The 21,126-nt window shown below is 36.0% G+C and overlaps 1 protein-coding gene across 6 annotated transcripts in view; it reads right to left on the bottom strand.

Annotated features, from left to right (window-relative positions):
- The window catches only part of NARS2 (asparaginyl-tRNA synthetase 2, mitochondrial), a 154,094-nt gene that overhangs the window by 95,639 nt on the left and 37,329 nt on the right, over positions 1–21,126 (bottom strand). For all 6 annotated transcript variants that reach the window (XM_072610725.1, XM_072610724.1, XM_072610726.1 and 3 more), the window contains one exon: positions 3,027–3,121. In XM_072610725.1, the coding sequence (XP_072466826.1) occupies positions 3,027–3,121 (95 nt within the window). The remainder of the gene's footprint in view (positions 1–3,026; positions 3,122–21,126) is intronic.

Below are 21,126 nucleotides of genomic sequence, written 5' to 3'. Positions count from 1 at the left end.
TAAGAATCTCAAATGTTCGCTGAAACATATACACAATCCTCACAATGCCTCTGAGGAAGTATTGTCTTTGACAATAAAGGTATGAATGAATACTCAGAGATAAAGGACATTTTCATGACACATTCTACTAGTATCAGGAATCAAATTGATAAGAAAAAAATAATATAGAAACTTGGGGAATATGAATGATGCAGAGTGAGAAAACTATAACAGGGAAAAAATTGAAGGGTCACTTAATCTCATGTCCTGTGGCCCAAGATGGAGCTTTAAATAGCACATACTATTATGTCTCTTCTTTCCTGCTAGGTCTGACTAGGCAAGTCTCCTGGGGTAAGTAAGTTCTTTGAGGGAAGGGGATGTTTCTTTTTTGATATGTATCGCTAATATTTGGCACAATGCCTGGTATGTATCAGGTACTTAATAAATATTGTTGAATTATCCTGCTGGACTCCCTATTTCCAGTCTTTTCTGCTATTCAAAGTCTTTTACATTTTGACTCAAACCTATCATTCTGGGCTGATCACAAATTACTTCTTTGATATATGCTAGGTTCCAGATAAACTAGAATTTTTGATACACACCACACAAACCATTCCAACTCTTAGCATCATGCCTTTGTATTGGCTGTCTATCCCCCATTCCTGGAAAGCTTTTCTCACTTTTATCTCCCTTCAAGGCTCACCTCAAGTGCTACCTTCTACAAAGGCCTTTTAAAATTTCTCTAGTTATTAGATACACCTCATTCCCTCCCAAAAAGAACCTGGAATTTATTCTGTAAATCTCTCTAAGCTTACTTTTTTTCACCTGTAAAAATGGGGATATTATTTGTACTTGCTACATTAGACTATTATGAGGAAAATGCTTTGTAAACTTTATAAAACATTATATTAAGGTCAACTATTATTATGCTTCTTCACCCCAGTAGATGATATGCTCCTTTTTAATGGGAATAAGTGTTGTTCATTTTTGTATCTCCCCCAGTAAGTCTAGCATTTAAACATTTATTAAATATTGAAGAGTTGATATAGCCTTCCTGACTGCTTAAAAATACTCCACAAAAGCAAAATTTTTCACTGTCTAGAGGGTACTTACATATTCATTAATAAGCATTATCCCCAAGACACTACCTTCTAAGATCATCAAGAAGCAGCAAACTGAAAAAGTTTCTTTTATTTGTTACCATAGTTCATATATTTTTAAATGTCCTTAATATTCTTAATATTCAGCATTTGAAGAGACTTTTAAGGTCATCTAACCCAACCTGATAACTACTCAAGTCATTGCACATTTATTAAGCCCCTAAAAAAATAATAACAAAACAATCCCTGCTCTGTATCCTTCTATCAGGATACATTATGTTCACAGATAAGTTAAATACAAGATAATCAGAGGAAGGAGAGAGCACCAAAATTAAGTGCATCAGGGATGCTGCAATAGCAGTTAATTTAATTGGGTCTTGGAGGAGGTCAGAAATTTCAATCAATCAGTCAACATGCATTTATGAAGTGCTTACTTACTATGTGCCACACAGTATGTTAGGTAGAAAGACAAAAGTGAAACAGTTAATTGAAGGGATAATACACATCACACGTAATTTTATAGCATTCCATCTTTTGCCTTAAGGTGATAATGATCGAAATTTCCTGGAGTAAGGTTAATATAAGCTCTAGTATCTTACATTCTATCAGAGAGACTTCATATATACACAAGAGGCTAGAATTCATATCTCCTGACTGCTAAGTCCAATTTTCAATCTGATTAAAAAATATTTATTTTGCAACTAATATATAGGAAGCATTTATACCACATGTCCTTTCAGAATAGTAATTTTGTTTCATTTCTTCATGTACTTTATCCTTTTCCACTTAGTATTTGTCTATCTCTCTCACTCATGGGTTTAGACCCATTGGTCTTGTTATGTTTAAAAGAATATTAAAATATAAATACCATAAAAAATACATAATTTCCTTTGTATCAATCCCTCATCTTTATAGATGAGGTTTTAAAAAAAGTAATCACAAACTGTCTCTAGAGTACTACAGCTAAAAACCTAGATATTCAATTACACAGCTGAAATTATGGGGATGTGTGGCAATACAACTCATGGAAATAATATCTGGGGTTTTAGTCAGCCTACAAGCTAAATGTGAGTAATTTGGCAGCTAAAAATGCTAATGTGATCTTGGCTACACTGAGGAATGTATAGCATCCAGAATGAAAGAGGTAACAGTCTGACTCTCCTCTATCTTTATCAGACTATATCCAAAGTGTTGTGTTTAATTCTGAGGGTTATACTCTGAGACAAACAATGACAAACTAGACAGTGTTCAGTAAGATGTGGGGCAGTGAGAGAGCTCAAAGCCTTATCACAGATAAAAAACTTGGCGATGTTTAACTCACAATAAAGTGGGTACGGTGGGGGGGGGGGGCAAGGTAAAGGAAAGAGAAATGGGGAATAAACGATCTGTGAATTGTTTTCAATAATCTGAATAAGCGTCACATGGAAGAAAGATTGGATTTGTTGTTTCAGAATAAACAGAGAGGAATGAATGGAAGTTGCAGAGATAACAATTTAGCCTAAATATAAGAAATCCTAAGAATTAGAGTTTGTTCAAAAGTGAATATACTATATCAGGACAGAGGGGGGTTTCCCCTCACTAGAGGTCTTTAAGTGGAACCTGAAGATCATGATTTAGGATGTTTATAAAGAACATTCTTGTTTATATACATGCTGTACTAGATGTGATCTGCGGCCCTGTTTTTAAATCTAAAATTATGTGATTCTTAAAGCTGCAAATCAAGGAAATGCTTAAATTAATATGTTTTAACAGAAAAAAATTAGAATTCTCAGCTGAAACACATGATGAAAATACATCCCAATTTTGAAATTTAAGAGAAAATTATAAACCCCCAAAGTCTGATTCTAATATTCAGGGATGCCTAGAGAGAAAAAACAATCTTATCGCTCCCATCTGCACCACAATCAATAGCCACTAAAAGCAAACAAACTACAGAAAGTTCTGTACCCTGACATCACTTCAAGATGAAGCTGTGCTGAGACAGTCAAGAAGGCAGGAACATCAAAGAAATTCTTCCTCGGTTCTTTCACTTTGCTTGATGGCTGAAATTCAAGAACACAGAATACAGAAAACCATTAAAAGACCTAATTTGATTTTTATTTTAAATCACTTATCCACTGACAAACATTTTAAGATCATACAAATTTTTATTGAAGATCACAATCACCAATCACAGAGAATCTGGGTTAGAATCTATACTCTACTATCTGTGTGACTTTCAGCAAATCACTCAACTTCTCTGGGCCTCATTTTGGTCCTAGACAACCTTGAAGTCAATGCATATGAAGAAAACTTATGGAAGACTAAAAATCAAAGGAACTTAGTGTCACAAAATGTTAGCTTTAGAGGGAACTAAGGGATCATTCAAGCTTACTGCCTCATTTTACAGAAGAAAAAATGGAGCATTTTATAATGCAGCAATTTATTATTAAGTACTATAGTATCTTAGAGAAAGCAATAGATTTGAAGCTTCAATTCTACCATTTCTTGCAGGACTTTGGCTACGTCATTTACTGCTCTGGGCCTCAGTTTCCTCAACTGCAAAATAAGAGGGTCTTTTTCTACTTTAGATTCTATCAAAGTTGTTCCTCTCAAAATAAACAGAGAGAACATGCCTGCATCACAAAATATGTTTCTCACTCCAAAAACTGACTGAGAACAATTATTACCAAATGCTACAAATGTATGTATCATTTCAAGGATCTGAGATTCCATTTGTCTGGACAAACATATTCATATCCCAGTGTACATTATAAGTCTTCTGACAGTTAGCTACACTGATCTATGGACAAGAGAGAACTCAATGCTGGCTGATATGTAGAGCTGTAAAGTGGCAGGGCTTGCATAAGCTTGCCCATTCATATAGACTTCAAGAACCTAGGGCTCCCTTCATGCTAGGATGAGACATTGCATAGACCTAGGACGGACAAAAATATAAAAATGTGGGATGTTAGGAATTTTTTTTTTAACATTTTAAAGGAAATGGAAATTTTCCATTGTAAAATTGTGATTATCTTCCATGTGCACACACCTACTACTTATCTCTACATGAAGATATTTTAACGATATGTAGACTCAAGTAGCATGGAGAGGGAAGAAGGGAAAAAAGAGTGAAACAATTCAAACCATCCAATTACCCAAGAAGGCAGAATTTTTCAGAGTTAACAGAGCTGTGTATACTATTTCAAGGAGAAAGACAATAGAGAGAAAAGAATGAGAAAAATTCTCACCAAGATTCCCTCTCTACAATGGAAGAACTATATTATATGGCCCTAAGAACAAAGGTTGGTAGGCAAATTAGAAAGATATAAAATAGAGAAGGAAAACTACAGAACAATATAACTAATGAATATTGATACAAATATCCCAATAAACACCAAAGTAGAAATTGTAAACATCAGTGAAAAGTTTAACAAAAGGAAAACAAAGAATCCCAATGAATTGGTAAATAAAATTAAAATCTAGTTGAGTGAAAAAAAAAAAAGATAAACCAGGAGTCAGTCTGAGTAAAAAAAGAGCCAATTTCCAGTATCAAAAAGGAAAAATCAAAACATATGAAGAAACAAAGAAAATTATTAGAAATTATTTTTCCTACTTGTATGTCAACAAAACTAACAATTTAAATTAAGTAAATCAAAACTTACACAAATATGAAATACTCAGCTTATCAGAATAAGAAACAGGAAATTTAAATAATATAATATGAGAACAGGAAATTAATCATAAAAGAACTCTCAAAAATCAAAACTGCAGGATAAATTACATTTACAAGAGAAATCTATAAAACATTTAAAGAATAATTAATTTAAATATTACTTAAGTTGTTTCCAAAAATAATTTTAAAAGGGGAGGAAGAACCCATAAAATTGCTCCTATGACAAAGTATGGTCTTGATGTCAAACCAGCAAAAGACAAAACAGAGAAAACTAAGACCAATATTTCTAATGAAAAATATTAGCAAAGAGACTCCAGCAACATGTCAAAAAGATTGGACACTATGATCAGGAAGGCTTTATATTAAGACTATAAAGTTGTTACAACATTAGAAGAGCTACAAAATAAAAGACAAGGTAAACATTAATTTAAAAAACCCAAATCACATGACTATATCAATGTTTCTGACAAAAAATACACCCCCCCATTAAAATACTAGAAAATCATAAGAACAAATGGATCTTCCCTTAAAACAATAAATAGTATCTAAAACCAAGAACCAGGATTAGAAAGATCTAATGAGGATTAAACCAGAATCTTTCTGATAAAGCAAGACTAAAGCAAGGATATGCATGATTACCATTATAATTTAACATAGTACTAGAAATGCTAGCTATAGTAGTAAGACAAGAAAAAGAAATTGAGGGAATAAATAAAGGTGAAAAGGAAATAATATTATTGCTTTTTACAGATGACACAACAGTATACACAGATAAACCTAGAACATCAACTAACTGAAATAGTAACTTGAGATAAGTAGCAAGTTCTAAAATAAAACTAAGGAAATCATCTATTTTTTAATATATTACCAACAAATTCATCAAAAGTGGACAGAAAGAGACATTCCATTCAAAATAACTACAGGACATATAAAATAATTAGGAGTCTACTTACCAAAGCACACACAAGACCCATAAAAATTTGTTCAGTCATTTCAGTCATGTTTAATTCTTCCCCTACCCACTAGGGTGCTCTTGGCAAAAATACCAGAGAAGTTTGACATTTCCTTTTTCTAGCTCATTTTACAGATGAAGAACTGAGACAAACAGGGTTAAATGATTTGCCCAGAGTCATACAGGTAGTTGAGTGTCTGAGGCCAGATTTGAACTCAGAAAGATGAGTTTTTCTGACTTCAGACCTGGTTCTCTATCCCCTAGGCCACCTAGCTACTCTACAAAATGCAATTTTACAAAAATAAAGGCAAATCTAAAAAGGTGGAAATATTAAATGCTCATGGTTGGACTGTGACAATACAATAAAAACTGAAAAAGATACTACTGCCTAAATTAATGTACTCATTCAGTGCCATACCAATCAAACTACTAAAGGATTTCTTTAGAGAGCTAGAAAAAATACCAAAATTCATTTGGGGAAAGAAAAAGTCAAGATTCTCAAGGACATTATTTTTTTAATAATTAAATAAGGTAGAAAGAGGACTAGGAAGCATTAGATTTCAAACAATATTACAAACTAGCAGCTAGAAGGTGCAATGGATAGAGTCCAGGGCCTAGAACTTGTGTTCAAATCCAGCCTCAGACGCTTACTAGCTGCATGACCCTGGGCAAGTCACTTTGAACTTTGTCTCAGTTTCCTCATCTGTAAAATGGGGATTAATGGCACCTTCCTCCCAAGGTCACTGTAAGGATCAGATGAGATAATAATAGAAAAGCACTTAGCATTATGCCTGGCATACAGTAAGTGTTGTATAAAGGTTAGCTATCAAATGTACAAATGTTAGCTATCAAAATTAATTGTTACAAGTAAAAAATAGGAAGTCATTAGTGGAAGAGATTAGGTACACAACATACAGAAGCAAAAATGAATACAGTAACAGCGTTTCATAAGCCCAAAGACCATCACTGCTAGAGTAAGGAATTAAATTAAATAAAAACTGCTAGGAGGATTGGAAAGCCATCCAGCAGAAATTAAGTTTAGATTAAGATCTTACACCATATACTACAAAAAGCTCCAAATAGAAATATGTCCTTGATATAAAAGTTCATACCATAAGCAAATTAGACGAACAAGGGGGAAATGCCTTTCATAACTAGATAAACAAACAGTTCATAACATAACAAGGGATAGACAAGATCCCAGAAAATAAAATGGGCAGTTTAGATTACATAAAACTGAAATATTTTTGTACAAATGAAGTCAATGCGGTTAAATTAGAAGGAAAGTAGGTAAGTGGGGAAAAAAAATCTTGGTACCAGGTTTCATTTGTAAAATCTGGATTGATTTTTAAAAAAACATTCTAAAACCTTTCCCAGTGTTCCATTCACTTCCTCTCCCAAAGAGCTACCTCAAAAGACAAAGTAGTTAGTAAAGACAAAAAAGAGAAAAAAGTCAGCAAAACTGATACATTGCAGAAGTCTAAAAATAGGTGTAATGTGCCACTCCCATGGATCTCCCTTCATACAAAGAGGTGGAATAAGGGTGTTTTCGCATTTCTCTTCTTTGGAACCATTTTCAATTATTTGTAACTTTGCATTATTCACTTTGTTTTATTGATGCTCTTTCCACTTACAAGCTCTAGTTCAATTTAATTCAATTCAGTAAACTTCTATTAAGCATTTACCATGTGCCAGGCACTATGCTAAGCACTAGGGACACAAAAAGATACAAAAGACAGTCCTTGACCTCAAGGAACTTACAATCTAATGTAGCCATTATTTATATTACTTTCTTGGCTATGCTTACTTCCCTCTGTATTAGTTAATGAAGATCTTTCCATGTTTCTTTGTATTCATCATTTGTCATTTCTTATAGCACAATAATATTCTATTCCATTCAAGAACCACAATTTGTTTAGCTTTCCCCAGTCTACAGGCATCTACTTTCCTTCTAAGTCTCTGCTATCACAAAAAGTGTTCCTATGAATATTTTGGTGTCAATGATGGCTTTTGGTCTACTTGGGGCATAAGTCTAGTAATGGAATCTCTGGGTCGAAGAGTATGGACATTTCAGTCGTTTTATTTGCATAATGTCAAACTGACTTCCAAAACAGTTGTACTGATTTGTAGCTCCATCAATGATGAATCAGCATACCTATCTTCCATAAACTTCTCTAACACCGATTATTCTCATCATTTCTGTCATTTTTGCTAGTTTGCAAGGTGTGAAGTAAAACCTTAAGTTCTTTTGAATTTCAGTTCTCTTATTATTTGTGATATGAAGACTCTTTATTTTGCCTGTTAGTAGCCTGTAATTCTTTTGAGAATTGTTTGTTCGTATCTTTATTGATGAATTGACTTTAGCAAGTTTCTTTGACAAAAGTTTGATATCCAACATATATACGGAACTGATTCAAATATATCAAGAACAACAGTCATTCCCTAAGAGATGAATAGTCAAAGATTATGAATCGTTTTTCATTGTTCATTTTCCTTTTTTTTGTCATTTTTATTCTGTTTGCATGATCCAGCCATGGGCACTGTATATTCCATGGCAACTCTTTTTTTTTTTTTTTGGCAAGGAAAAACATTTTTTAATATTCATTTTTAAAGCTTTGAGTTCCATATTCTCTCCCTTCTCCCCTCCCCACACACCTTCATTGAGAAAGGAAGCAATTCGATATAGGTTATACATGTGTAGTCATGCAATTCATCCTTCATTTTCGAAGAAGACCAGTTACATCCACAATGTGTGTTTGGCTGTGGCTAATCAGTCCAATATAAGTTCAAAAGGTTTTTCCACAGGTTGGGCACAAGTAGTTCATTAAAACATTTGGGATGGAGAGATGTCTCTGGATTTGCACAGCTCATGTTTCCTTTGTGCTATTGTGATTCTGCTTTGCTCACAAAGTACAGTGCTTTCTTTGATGTGGGCATGATGCTGGACAGTGCTGTGCCAGTCTTTCATATCTAAGAAGTTCCTCATAGAGAACTTGAGAATGTCCTTTTAATTCTTTCTTCTGACCAAGTGAGAACTTGCCTTGTGCAAGTTCTCTGTAAAATAGTTTTTTAGGTAATTGTACATTTGGCATTCAGGTTAGGGTGGCTGGTCCATCAGGGGTCGTGCACTTGGCAGTGGAGTTTGAATGCTTGGAAGTTCAGCTTGAGAGGACCTCAGTGTCCAACACCTTCCTTTTCTTGCTAAATAATCTTCAAAATCTTCCTAAGACAATTCAAGTGGAAGTGATTCAGTTTCCTGGCATGGCAGTGATAGATTGTCCAAGTGTCATAGGCATTCAACACTAAGTCAGCACAATGAGTCTGTAGACCTTGAGGCTGATAAGCAGTGTAATATCTCTTCTCTCCTATGTTTTCTTTTGGAGCTTCCCAAACTCTTAGCTAGCTCTGGCAATGCATATATCAATCTCATCACCTATGCGAACATTTCTGGAAAGTAAACTGCCAAGATTAGTGAAATTTATCCACAGCATTTAGCTTCTCCATTTACTATGAACAACGGTTCTACATATGGATGGTGCAATGCTGGCTGGTGGAGGATCTCTGTTTTCCTGCTGTTGACAGTACTGAATGTCAGGCCAACATTAGCAAAAGTGGCAGAGAATCAATCCATATTCTGTAGTATCTCAGCCTCAGAGGCTACACTGAGTGCACAATCATCTATATCACAACGACAATCTGCAAACAAAAGGTTATGTGCCCCACCTCTACTTCCATTTTGGTCTTGGCCTGTAGCATGTTCAAGTTAAAGACTTTACCATCAATGTGATAGCTGACCTTGATACCTTTTTTTGTCCATGTGAAAGGCATCTGACTACACTGTAGAAAACATCATGCTAAAAATGCATAGTTAGTTTTCAAAAGAAGAAATGTAAACTATCTACAGCTATATGAAGAAATAGTCCAAATCACTGGTAACTGGAAAAATCCTTATCAAAATAACTGAAGTTCCAGTTCACACCCATCAATACCTATTAGCAGAGATGAAAAAAAAGGGAAGTGATATTTGTTAGAAAGGCTACTAGAAGACAGGAACACTAAATAACTGCTGATGGAGATATGAATTCATCAAGCCATCCTGGAAAGAAATTTGAAACTATGCTCAAAAAGTCACTAAACTCTGTATAATCTTTAACTCAATGGTATCACTTGTTAGAACCAAGAGTTGCAATAGGTAGGAAATTTTATACATATCACACACTCACACACACACACACATACACAAAACAGAGATCAAAAGAGTAAAAATATGTGGAAAAATATACAAACACATTTTTTTTCCTATCTATTGTAACTCTCTTGGTTCTAACATGGAAATAGAAACTCTGAGAGTATTCATATGTTAGGAAATATCTGAACAAATTGTGGTTTATGAATATAATGGAATATTAATTAATATGCTATAAGAAGTGAAAAAAGGTTTCAGAGAAAATAAGAATTGTATGAACTGATGAACAGTGAACAGAAAGAGAAGAATTTATTAAGTTATATTATAAAAAACAACAATTTTAAAAGACTTAAGAACTCTGATCAATGAAATGACCAGTCACAATTCAATAAATTTCCCTCACTCAGCAGAAGTTCCAGTCCTGAATCACCAACTGCCTGCAGGACAATTCAAACGGGATATCCTATAGACATCTCAAACTCAACATGTTCAAAACAGAACTCATTTCTTCCCTGAAAACCTAACACTCTTCTCAACTAGCCCATTCCTGTTCAAGTTAAGAATTTCAATGTGATCCTGAACTCCCTGATCTCTCTCACTCTACTTATTCGATCTGGTGACCAGTCTAGGCCATCTCCTCCCACTTCCTGTATAGGCTATCCCCCCTTTCTTTTTACTGACACTTTTTAGAATCATTATTATCCCTTCAAGGTTCAGCTCAAATGCCACCTTCTATATGAAGCTTCTCCTGAACACCTGGCTATTTGTGCCTAATCTCTAAGTTATCTTGCATTTATTTCATACTTACTTAAATATGTACATATTGTCTTCCCTGATTACACTGTAAACTCCTTTCCAGCAGCACTTTTTAGTTTTGTGTCTGTATACCCAATACCTAGTACAGTGCCTAGAACTTCAAAGGTAAATAATAAATCTTTGTTGACTGACTGAAAAACTCCCACTTAAAGATTAAAGGAAGCTACTTGCTCAATTTTGATGTATATGCAACATCATAAGAAGAATGAGTAAAGATCTAAAGAAGATGAGTAAAGAATGAGTAAAGTGGTATCACAAAACATTCAATTTCAAGTTTCTGTTTATGAATATTTTTTCACAATGAATGCAAGTTGATTCTTCTCAATTTATAGTTCTTTAAATGTATAAAGAAATCTTTAAAGGTTCCTATTAAATTGTTCTTATACATTATTTCTCATGCCAAAATAAATATATTTATGGAACAAAAGAAATCTGTTAAGGATTTAAATTAGAGGAGAGAGATTCTATGCCACTAAAAATAAGAAAACAAAAACCACGCATTCAGCTTGGAAATTTGTTACAATTTAATAATAATTCATATTTATATAGCATCTTCTTACCTATGAAGCAGAAAGTATTACTACTGCCCTATTACAGATGAAGAAATTATAAGAGAAATTCAATAACTTACAACACTATTAGTAACTCAATGAGCTGGGATTCAAACCTAGATCCTCTGACTCCAAAATCCACTGACCTTTCCATCTATCCTAGGTTGCTTCTCAAGCTATTAACATAATATTAAAAGATTGTTGCGTTCTTCATGACAAGTCAACCCCATGGCACAACACTCAACACCACTGCTTCTTCGTTTCCCCAGTCCTGTTGCCAAAGGCACTTCTTCAAAATATTCTGGACACTGACACTCTAAGCATTCACATTTCATCACAAAAAGAACACCTTAAGGACTACTTTATATTAATACAAATTCAACATATATTTACTAAGCCACTAATATGTCTAGTTGAGAGGGGATAGAAAAAGACAAAGTCAACATCAAAGTCAAATATATGACGGTCTCTGCCTTCAACTTTTATTAAGGTCCTACTTTGTGCAGAACACATAGGCTAGGCAGTGGAGGAGACATAAATTTTAGACAAGATGTGGCCCTTGCCTTCAAGAAACTTACAAATCTTAGGGAGATAATGAACCAACACCAAGAGAAAATAAATGTAAAAAAAATGTAAAAACAAAATAGTACAAAATAGCCTGTGAAGTCTGAAATGGAAGATCTGCAAATTGTTACTGAATGAGGATTGTGTTTGTTCTTCGTTTTCGAAGAGGAGCATGACGTCACAGAAATGATGACATGATTTACACTTGACTTTGTTTTAAGTGAGGGAGGGCTGTGCAGGTCACCAGCCTCACTCTCCTCCTGAGCCATCTGGATCCAGTGACCAGATATTCATCAGGATGACTGGAGATGACCCAGGATGCAATGGGAGACTTAGGCCTTTTCAGGTACTCAAAGTGAGGTAACGCTTATTCAGTGAATAGGCCTCTTTAAAAAGTAGTCAGGGGGACGGCCTCTTTAATACAAAAAAATAAATAGATAAATCATGCTGAGAGGGGCAGAAGCCTCAGGGTTGTTGTTTTAAAGAGAAACTGCTACTGACTTTTACTCTAAGCCAGGAGGGTCCAAAAATAGCCACTGAGTGGAGGTTGGGCAGGGACCCTTCCTTGTTCAATCCATGGGCTTCGGAGTGCATAAGACGTAAGGTGTTAGGAGAGACAAAAAGGAAAGGAAAGGAAACTGAATGAGGGTATGACAGAAGGCAATATGAAGAAGAGATATTTTAGCTGTCTTCAAAAGATAGACTGGAGTTCAAAGAGAAAATCACAAAACAGGGTATCAGATGTGAGGAATATCTAAGTATAAGCTTCAGGAGAGTCAAAGATAACTTCAAGTCTTTGGACATGGAAACATTGGCAGAAAAGTAAAGTCAGAAGACAGAGCAGGTTTAAAGGGAAAGTAATAAACTTAATTTTACACATATTGGGGGTGGAGGGGTGGTGAGACATCTGTATGAAGGACAATGCAGATGGAAGTCATTTAGCTGTTCAACAAGCATTTATTAAGTGCTAGCCATTCTAGTTGGTGTTTCTTATGTTCAAAATAAAAATAAAAATTCATTTTTTTTTTTTAAAAGTAGAGATTAAGAGCATGGCTCTGGAGCCCATGTTGCAACATAATGAAAGGTTTAAAGCTGAAAGGGACCTAAATATCATCAAGTTCAACTCTCTCATTTTTTAGAAAAGAAAATTGAAAGGCTAAGAGATTTGCCCATGGTCATGTAGCTCGTACCTATTAAAGGAAGCATCAGGTCATCCTGACTTCAAGGTTAGCTCTCCATCCACAACCAAATTTCCTTCCTCTCAAGTCTGTAGCCAGTAGGAAAGTACAGGTATGTGGAGTTCCTCAAATAGCCTTCTATATTTTATGCTTTCTGGGTCTGGCAATTTGGTCAACAGAATGATTTGTTACTTGAGCTATGGAAACTGAATTTAATAGCTGTTGATAGAACTATACCTGTATTTTTAAGTTTATCTCTTTTCCACTAACTAGGGTAGAATCAATTTTTTTCTGGCCTAGTGGCTAAAGACCCCCTCTTACTATCTTGCTAATTTTACCTTTGCCTAAAAAGTTGTCTGGTTTATAATGGAAAAACTTCTTCCAGTAAAATAAGCTTCCTTGAAATAAGGAAGGAGTGTTTTGTTTTTGTGTTACATCCACCAGGGTCTTCCACATAGCAGGTACTTAATAAACATCTGTTGAATTGAACTGCATCAAGATGAAATAATCTTGATTTATAGTAGAAAACTATACATTTCCTTTAAACAACCATTCTAGCTATTGTACTTAAAACTGAATCTGAAAAATCAGCATTAGAAGCAAGAAAAAGGTTTAAATCCTCATAAAAATATTTTTGGCTTTTATTACAATTATTGCTTGACTTAGCTATGATAATCCAATTAAGTCTGTAACAATCACACTATCCTGGCTTTATGTAACAATTTTGCAGTTCATTACTTGATTGTAAGAACAAATAACTATCATTGATTATGCCTAAAGATGATGGGCTTTTTTCCTTAGACTTTTTTCTTCTTGGCTTTTATTATGGAAGGAAATCTGCTTACTAGCCACTTGAAATAAATGCTTGCTGAACAAATTTACTAAGTGGTATTTTAATGGTCTGAAACACATTGCTTCCATTTCCCAAAGTATCTTAAAACCTGGGAGAATGTGCCTTCTTACCTTTAAAAAAAAGTAACTAAAAATTGTCTGTTACATTGGCTTGTCAGGGTCCATGTTCTCTCTAGGAAAAGGACTTACAAACCTTACTAATCTTCTGTTTTAAGAGGGAAAAAAGACCATCTAAAGCATGCCTCTTTGGCTATAGGAAGATATATTTGTGTGTGTATATTGACATGTCTATGTATACAGTCTTTTATTTACTTACACAAGAACTAATTCTATTCCTACCCCTAAGAAGCAGCATGGTGTGGCTGAGAGAAAAACAGCCTTAGATAATTTCTACTATTTACTACCTGTATTAACTTAGATAAGTTACGTCCCCTCTCAGCCTCCATTTCCTCATTTTGAAAATGCAGTGTTTAACTGGCAATCTTTAAGATCTTTTCAATTCTAAACTGTATAACCCTATTATCATCAGAGAAGTGAGAGGGAGATGGCATTCCTTCAGGCACTGCCCTATCCCCACCAAAATGTTGGATAGTCATATACCCGTATCTGTGTGTGGTACACTCTATTCTTTGTTCTTTTTCTTTGCTCTAAAGACAAGTCCATGGCACATGAAAGCTATTTATTTTACAGCTCATCATGTGTGCCCAGGGGCTTAAAAAATGTCAACTTATAACAGCTTATAAAATAACATAAAAACTTATAAGAAACATTTTTGAGTTCATAGTCACATCGCTATCTAAAAATATTTACTGAAGAACTACTATGGTGGCATTCTACTAGAGACAGGGTATATGTTGGTACTTGAAACAGAAAAGCTCAATTATCAAGCTTATTAAAAGAAAAGTCAGGTTCTTCCCTCCTTTGTAAAATGAGATACTATGAATATCACTATCAGATCTGGTACATGTGTTCCTTAATTTTATTGAAGTGTTTTCGTTTTGTTTTTTAATTATTTTTGTTACATATGTTTGGGCCAAACAAGAGGATGGGAGTTAGTGAACACCAAAGAAGCTACCAGGAGAACAACAGTCTAACCACCCCAGAAGCTCTTGAGAGTTTGTAGCATTTGCAACAAGATGACATGAGCAAACCCTGACAGCCTAGAGTAGTGCTGTGCTCTGTACCCAGAGGATCCAAGTGATCTGGGACCCACAAATACTTTGTGTACAGCACACACCTGTGGAGGGATATGGTACTGGCAGGACCTCAAGCAATATAAATTAGAACCAAAAAGGAGCCCATGACCCCGCTGAAATGTGCAGAAGGAGTTAAGAGTTCACGCCTGACAAAAAAAAAAAGTCCCCATTCAGGAAGTAAAGCTGTAAATAAGAAAAAAACAGAACAAGATACTGATAATAAAGAAATGTTAAGCCTCAAGGATCATTCCAGACACAAGCCTGGGAAAAGATAGCTCCAAAACCACTACTGTTAGAACCTCAGATAAAAGTATGGTCTGACTACAAAGTCTATTAGAAGCCCTAGAAGAGATAAAATGAGATAAAAAGGATATTATAAATGAAATGACAGTTCTAGTAGGACTGAAAGAAGAATAAATAGCTTGGTCTAAGGACAAAATTTTATCCAAGAAAACAATTCCCTGAAAATCAGAACGGACCAAACAACAATCAACTACTCTATGAGACAACAAGAAATACAAGAACAAAATCAAGTCTTGAAAAAAAAAAACAGAACAAAATGTACAGTCTATCTCCAATGAAGAACAAATGAGGGTAGAGCTAAAGTGACAGAGTGAAAAGAACTCATTTTTGCCTGGCTCACCCAGGACACCATCTCCACAACAATCTAAAATGTACCAGGATCAAATTCTGATCAGAAAAGCCAAGAAAAAGTCACAGTGAGCAATTTTTCCATCCCAGGGAAGCTAAGGAAGCAGACAGAGAGGTTTACAGAGACTGGCGATAGGGCGCTGGCCAGGAGTGCGGTGGAGCAGCAATGGAGGTGAGGTGCATTTCAACACCCAGGATGGATGAAGGAGCAAAACAGAACACCCTGGAGCAGGGGTGGGGAACCTGTGGCTTCAAGGACACATGTGACCTTGTAGGTCCTTGAGAGTAGCCTTCTAAGTACAAGTTTTACAGAACAAATTCTTTTATTAAGGGAATTTGTTCTGTGCAGTGGATTCAAAAGGTTGCACTTGAGGACCTAGAGGGCCTCACATGTGTCCTTGAGACTGTAGGCTCCCCATTCCTTCTATGGAGGAAGAGAAGAACCTAAGGGACCCCAGAACTGGCACTGGGTGTAGAAATAGGTGCTATTGGGCAGTCCCCATCACCCATTTCCCAGTTCTGCATCAAGGATCCAGGACACAGAGGAGTGGTCATGAGAGTGCATGTGCCTGTTTTAGCTGTTTACTGAGCAAGAAAAAATATCTGGAAAGATAATTGTATGGCTCCAACTGCACGGGCAGAACAACAGGGACTCCATTCAAGACTTTAACCCAGCATAAAAACCTATAGTGGAATAACCAGGGCAGGAGCCCCAACCAAATGGGGGTCAACAGTCCAGTCACTGTGAACCTGCAGGCCCTTCTAGCAGGGAAACAGCAGCTGAGTACCCTAGCAGTTTATGAAACTCAACCACACACAAGCTAAGACACCTGAACTTTGGTCAGGAATTTAAAGAGCTCAGACCCTAATGCCATGAATAGATCTTTCCCTGGTTCACACTCATTTGGGAGCACTGAAAACTTACCGATTCAGAGTGAGCTATGAAAGCAGCCCCAAAAAGGTAAATGGACACAAACTGGAGCCCAGAAGTGTGCTAATATTAAGTTCAAAATTTAAAAGTAGGCTGGAAGAAAAATCTGCCCATAAAGAGATGCTATGCTGACAGGAAAGCTCAGGATGTAAACACAAGATAACAATGAGTAAGGAGTTGAGCATGACACCTAAGTTGTGAGCCTGAGTGAGGGGGAGGATTCCAAAGTAACTGAGAAGTCAGGGAAAAGGGAGGGTTAGGGAAATAGACAAAGAGTTTGGTTTTGGACGTGTTGAGTTTAAGATGCATATGGTATGCCCAGTCTGATGTGTCTAATAGGCAATTACTCCAAAATCTGTCATTTTGCTTTCATGTCATCTTTGCTGAACTGATAGTTGTAAGGTGGAACTTCAGAGTTACTCTAATTTTGCACTTCTATATAATTATTAGTAATTTAAAGCATTTTTATATGGTTGCTGATATCTCAGGCTTCTTCCTTTGAAAATTTATCTTTCATTAAAAAACTAAGAGATCTAAAAAAAAATTCATCTGGAAGAACTAATGGTGAAGAATAATAAAGTAACTAATGGCTAAACAAATGATGATATATGACTACAATGGAATACTATTGTGCTATTAGCGATTACAAAAGGGAGAGTTTCAGAGCTATCAATTCACTCTCCTCTGCATCTGCTGCCCTGTCTGGTTTCAGCTCTGCAGAACAAGATGCTCCTTTTGGGATAAGCTCATCACTTCTAAACCATGCTGCTGACTCAAATCCTGACTGCCACCCCCTCTTTCAGCCTCCTCTCCCCTGCCTGGAAGGCTGGAGGATGAAGGACCACACTTCTCCCACTGCCCTTCTTTAGAAAGGGCTCACTTCACCCCCCACCTGATACTATTCGCAATTGCTCAGCGCTACTCTTCTTGATCCCATTTGGAGTTTCCTTGGCAAAGACACTACTGGAGAGGTTTGCCATTTCCTTCTCCAGTTCACTTTACTGATGAGGAACTGAGGCAAACAGGGTTAAACAACTTGTCTAGGTTCCCACTGCTATTGAGTGTCTGAGGCCAGATCTGAACTCAGGAAGAAGAGCTCTATCTAGTGTGCCAACTAACTGCTCCCATCTGCTCCTCTGGCTGTTTTCAACTCCACACAACAAGGTGCTCCTGACTGGGCACTCCCTGATACTGCCCCTCCACTTTCCTGTCTCCCCCTTTGGACTGTAAGCTCTTGGAAGGCAGGGGTTGTTTTTGTTTTTATTAATTATATCCCCAGTACTCAAGTACGGTGCCTGGCACATAGTAGGCACTTAATAAAGGTTAATCAAATTGGTTTTTCACCTGGAAAGATCTGTATGAAGTAAGCAGATTCTGAAAGACCATGATTCCAGAGGACTGATGATGAAAACTCCCCACCTCCTGACAGAGAACTTCCGACTCAATACACAGGATGAGACTACATTGTTGGCCATGGCCAACATGGGACATCATTTTGCTTGACTATGCATGTTTGTGTTCCAATAAGGTGAGGGGGGAAGTGAAAACAAATATTTGTTCATGTAAAAAAAATAATTAAAAAACAAAAGAAAGGGTACTAGCCAATCTTAAACTACAACACAAAGTAGCAATCATCAAAATTGTTTGATACTAGTCTGGTTACAAAATAGAAAAGTTGATTAGTAGAAAAGATTAGATACATAACACAGAAGCAAACAAACACAGTAAGATACAGTGTTTGATAAACTCAAAGACCTCAACTCCTGGAGTGAGGGCTGACAAAAAAGGAAGGGAAAACTGGAAAGCATTTGGGCAGAAATCAGACTGAGACCAAGAATACACCCTATAACAAGATAAACTCCAAATATATATATGATATAGATATAAAAACTAACATTATAAACAAATTAGAGGAACAGGGAAATACCTTTTTTCAATTATTTGTTGGGAAGAATTAATGGACTAGACAAAACGTAGAGAAGATCACAGAAGATAAAATGGACAATTCTGATTATATAAAACTGAAGAAGTTTTATACAAAAAAGTGAAGTTAAAAGTAGAAAGGAAACAGCTAATAGGGAAAAAAATCTTTGTAGCAATTTTCTCTGATAAATATCTGATATCTAAGATATAACCATATAAGACTGTCTAAAAGATAAATGACTAAAAGCTATGATTAGGCATTTTTTAGGGAGAAATTAAAATGATCAAGTCATATAAAAAATTCTAATCACCAATAATTTCAAAAATTCACCAAAAATTTTCCTAATAACCAATAATTTGGAAATAAAATAATTCTTAGGTTCCACCTCAACTCCATAATATTGGAAAAGATAGCAAAAAAAGAAAATGAAAATACTGGAGGGGCTTCAAAAAGACAGGCAAAGTAATATGCTGTTAATAGAGCTATGAATTGGTCAAGTCTTTCTAGAAAGCAATTTGGAACTATACCCTGAAAACAAACACTAAAATGGTCACATTTTTAACACAACAGCAGCACTCCCAAGCCATTATACCAAGAGATCAAAGAAGGAAAAATCCTACCCCTCCACATACAAAAATGTTTTATAACAGCTCTATCTGTTGTTGTAAGGAACTAGAAACTAAAGGGGTATTCATCATTTGGAGAATGGCTGAACATTTGCACCTTACTCTTTGTACTTCAAACTTGAGTCCATTCTTTCTAGGGCCATTGTTGCATGCAAGAGGAGAGTATGCCCCTGTTCGGGGGATGTTTTTCTTTTCTTTTTTTGCCATTCCTCCCCTCCTCCCCCCTTTCTTCAGAGACAAATAGGTTTATGTGACTTGCCTAGGGTCACAAAGCTAGTTAGCATCTGAGGCCAAATTTGAATCTGGAATCTGCTGACTCCAGGGCCAGTGCGCTATCTACTGCACCACCTAGCCATGCCTGGGAGATGTTTTTCTAATACCTGTTTTTGCTATCCCTACTTGCTAACTATCCCTTTGTTAAAGCCAACTGATGTCATCACCTAGTTGATTGATATTGGGGAGAATATACCAGATGGGAGTTTATAAATGACAGTATCAGAAATCAAATCCATAATGAGTTGCCACCTGTCAACTACACCACAGACAGCTAGTTGGGGCAGTGAATATCGTGCCAGGTGTGAAGTCAGGACAAGCTGAGTTCAAATTCAGCTTCAGACACTTTTTTAGCTGTGAGACCCTGGGCAATTCACTTAACCCTGTTTGCCTCAGTTTCCTCATCTGTAAAATGAGCTGGAGCAGTAAATGGTAAACTACTCCATTGTCTGTACAGAGAAAACCCCAAATTGGGTCATTAAGAGTTGGACATGATTGAAATAAATGAATAAATAAACATTATTTATATCAAATAAATAAATAAAAGAAATGAAACTCAACAACAAGTAATTCCTAGAACCTTGCAGAGAACAGCTGTCAGTCGCCTTCAAGGGTATCCAAACCGGCAGTAGGAATCAGAGATGAGAAAGTGAATCCAAAGAAGATTGTTGCTGTTTAGTTGCTTTAGACATGTCTGACTCTTCATGACCCCATGTGGGGTTTTCTTAGCAAAGATACTGGAGCGGTTTGCCTTTTTTGTTTCCAGATCATTTCCAGATAAGGAAACTGAGGCAAACAGGTTAAGTGACTTGCCCAGAGTCACACGGCTAGTAAGTGTCTGAGGCTGGAGCTGAACTCAGGAATGGGAGTCTTCTTGACTTCAGGACCAGCATTCTATCCACTGTGCCACCTAATGGACTAAAGAAAATCTTCAAAAATCAATACCATCTTATGAGCTGTTCTCAGCTTATGTTTCTTTTCCTACCCCAATCTGACATTTTCTGCATCCCTAGATGTCTTATGTTCTTTATTCTCAATATGCCTTTACATTTTGAAAACTGATCTGCTCACTCCTATAAAAGCTATTTCAAAATGTGCAGAAGAAAGCTTTAAAAACTGGCTTTATTGTTAAATGTTATAACAAAAGAGAAATGAGTGGGGGAGATTTTAAATGTCTGTTATTTCTTTTTAAACTTCTGACCACTTCTGTAGGAATTCTCCACCTCAAAAGTGAATATGAACAATCTTTTTGAAGGAGACATTTTTCTTCCCCCCTCAAACCACCCACCTCTCATTATTCTTATGCTCATGACTGTTTTCTTCTAAAAATAAGTTTTACTGATGCCTTGTTATTATACTAGTCATTTCCAGATATTCTCCAGAATCACTCTCCCTTGTAAATAATAATAGTAATAATAATTATCATAATAGGTGGCATGTATACAGCACTTTACAGTCTTCAATGTTAACTCATTTCATTATCACTACAACTCTGTGAAGTAGGTGCTATATAGGGAAGAAACTGAGACTGAGAGAGATAAGTGACTTGCTCAGGGTCACACAGCTAACTAGTAAACTTCCAAGAAAGGATTCAAACTTAGGTCTTCCTGACTCCAAATGCTGTCCTCTACCCACTGTGCCACATAAACAAAGTAACCAGAACAGACAATTTCTCGATGCTATTGAGGGCAC

The sequence above is a fragment of the Notamacropus eugenii genome, chromosome 5 (assembly GCF_028372415.1).
Source record: "Notamacropus eugenii isolate mMacEug1 chromosome 5, mMacEug1.pri_v2, whole genome shotgun sequence".
Classification (NCBI taxonomy): Eukaryota; Metazoa; Chordata; class Mammalia; order Diprotodontia; family Macropodidae; genus Notamacropus; species Notamacropus eugenii.
This window is presented reverse-complemented; position numbering and strand designations above follow the sequence as displayed.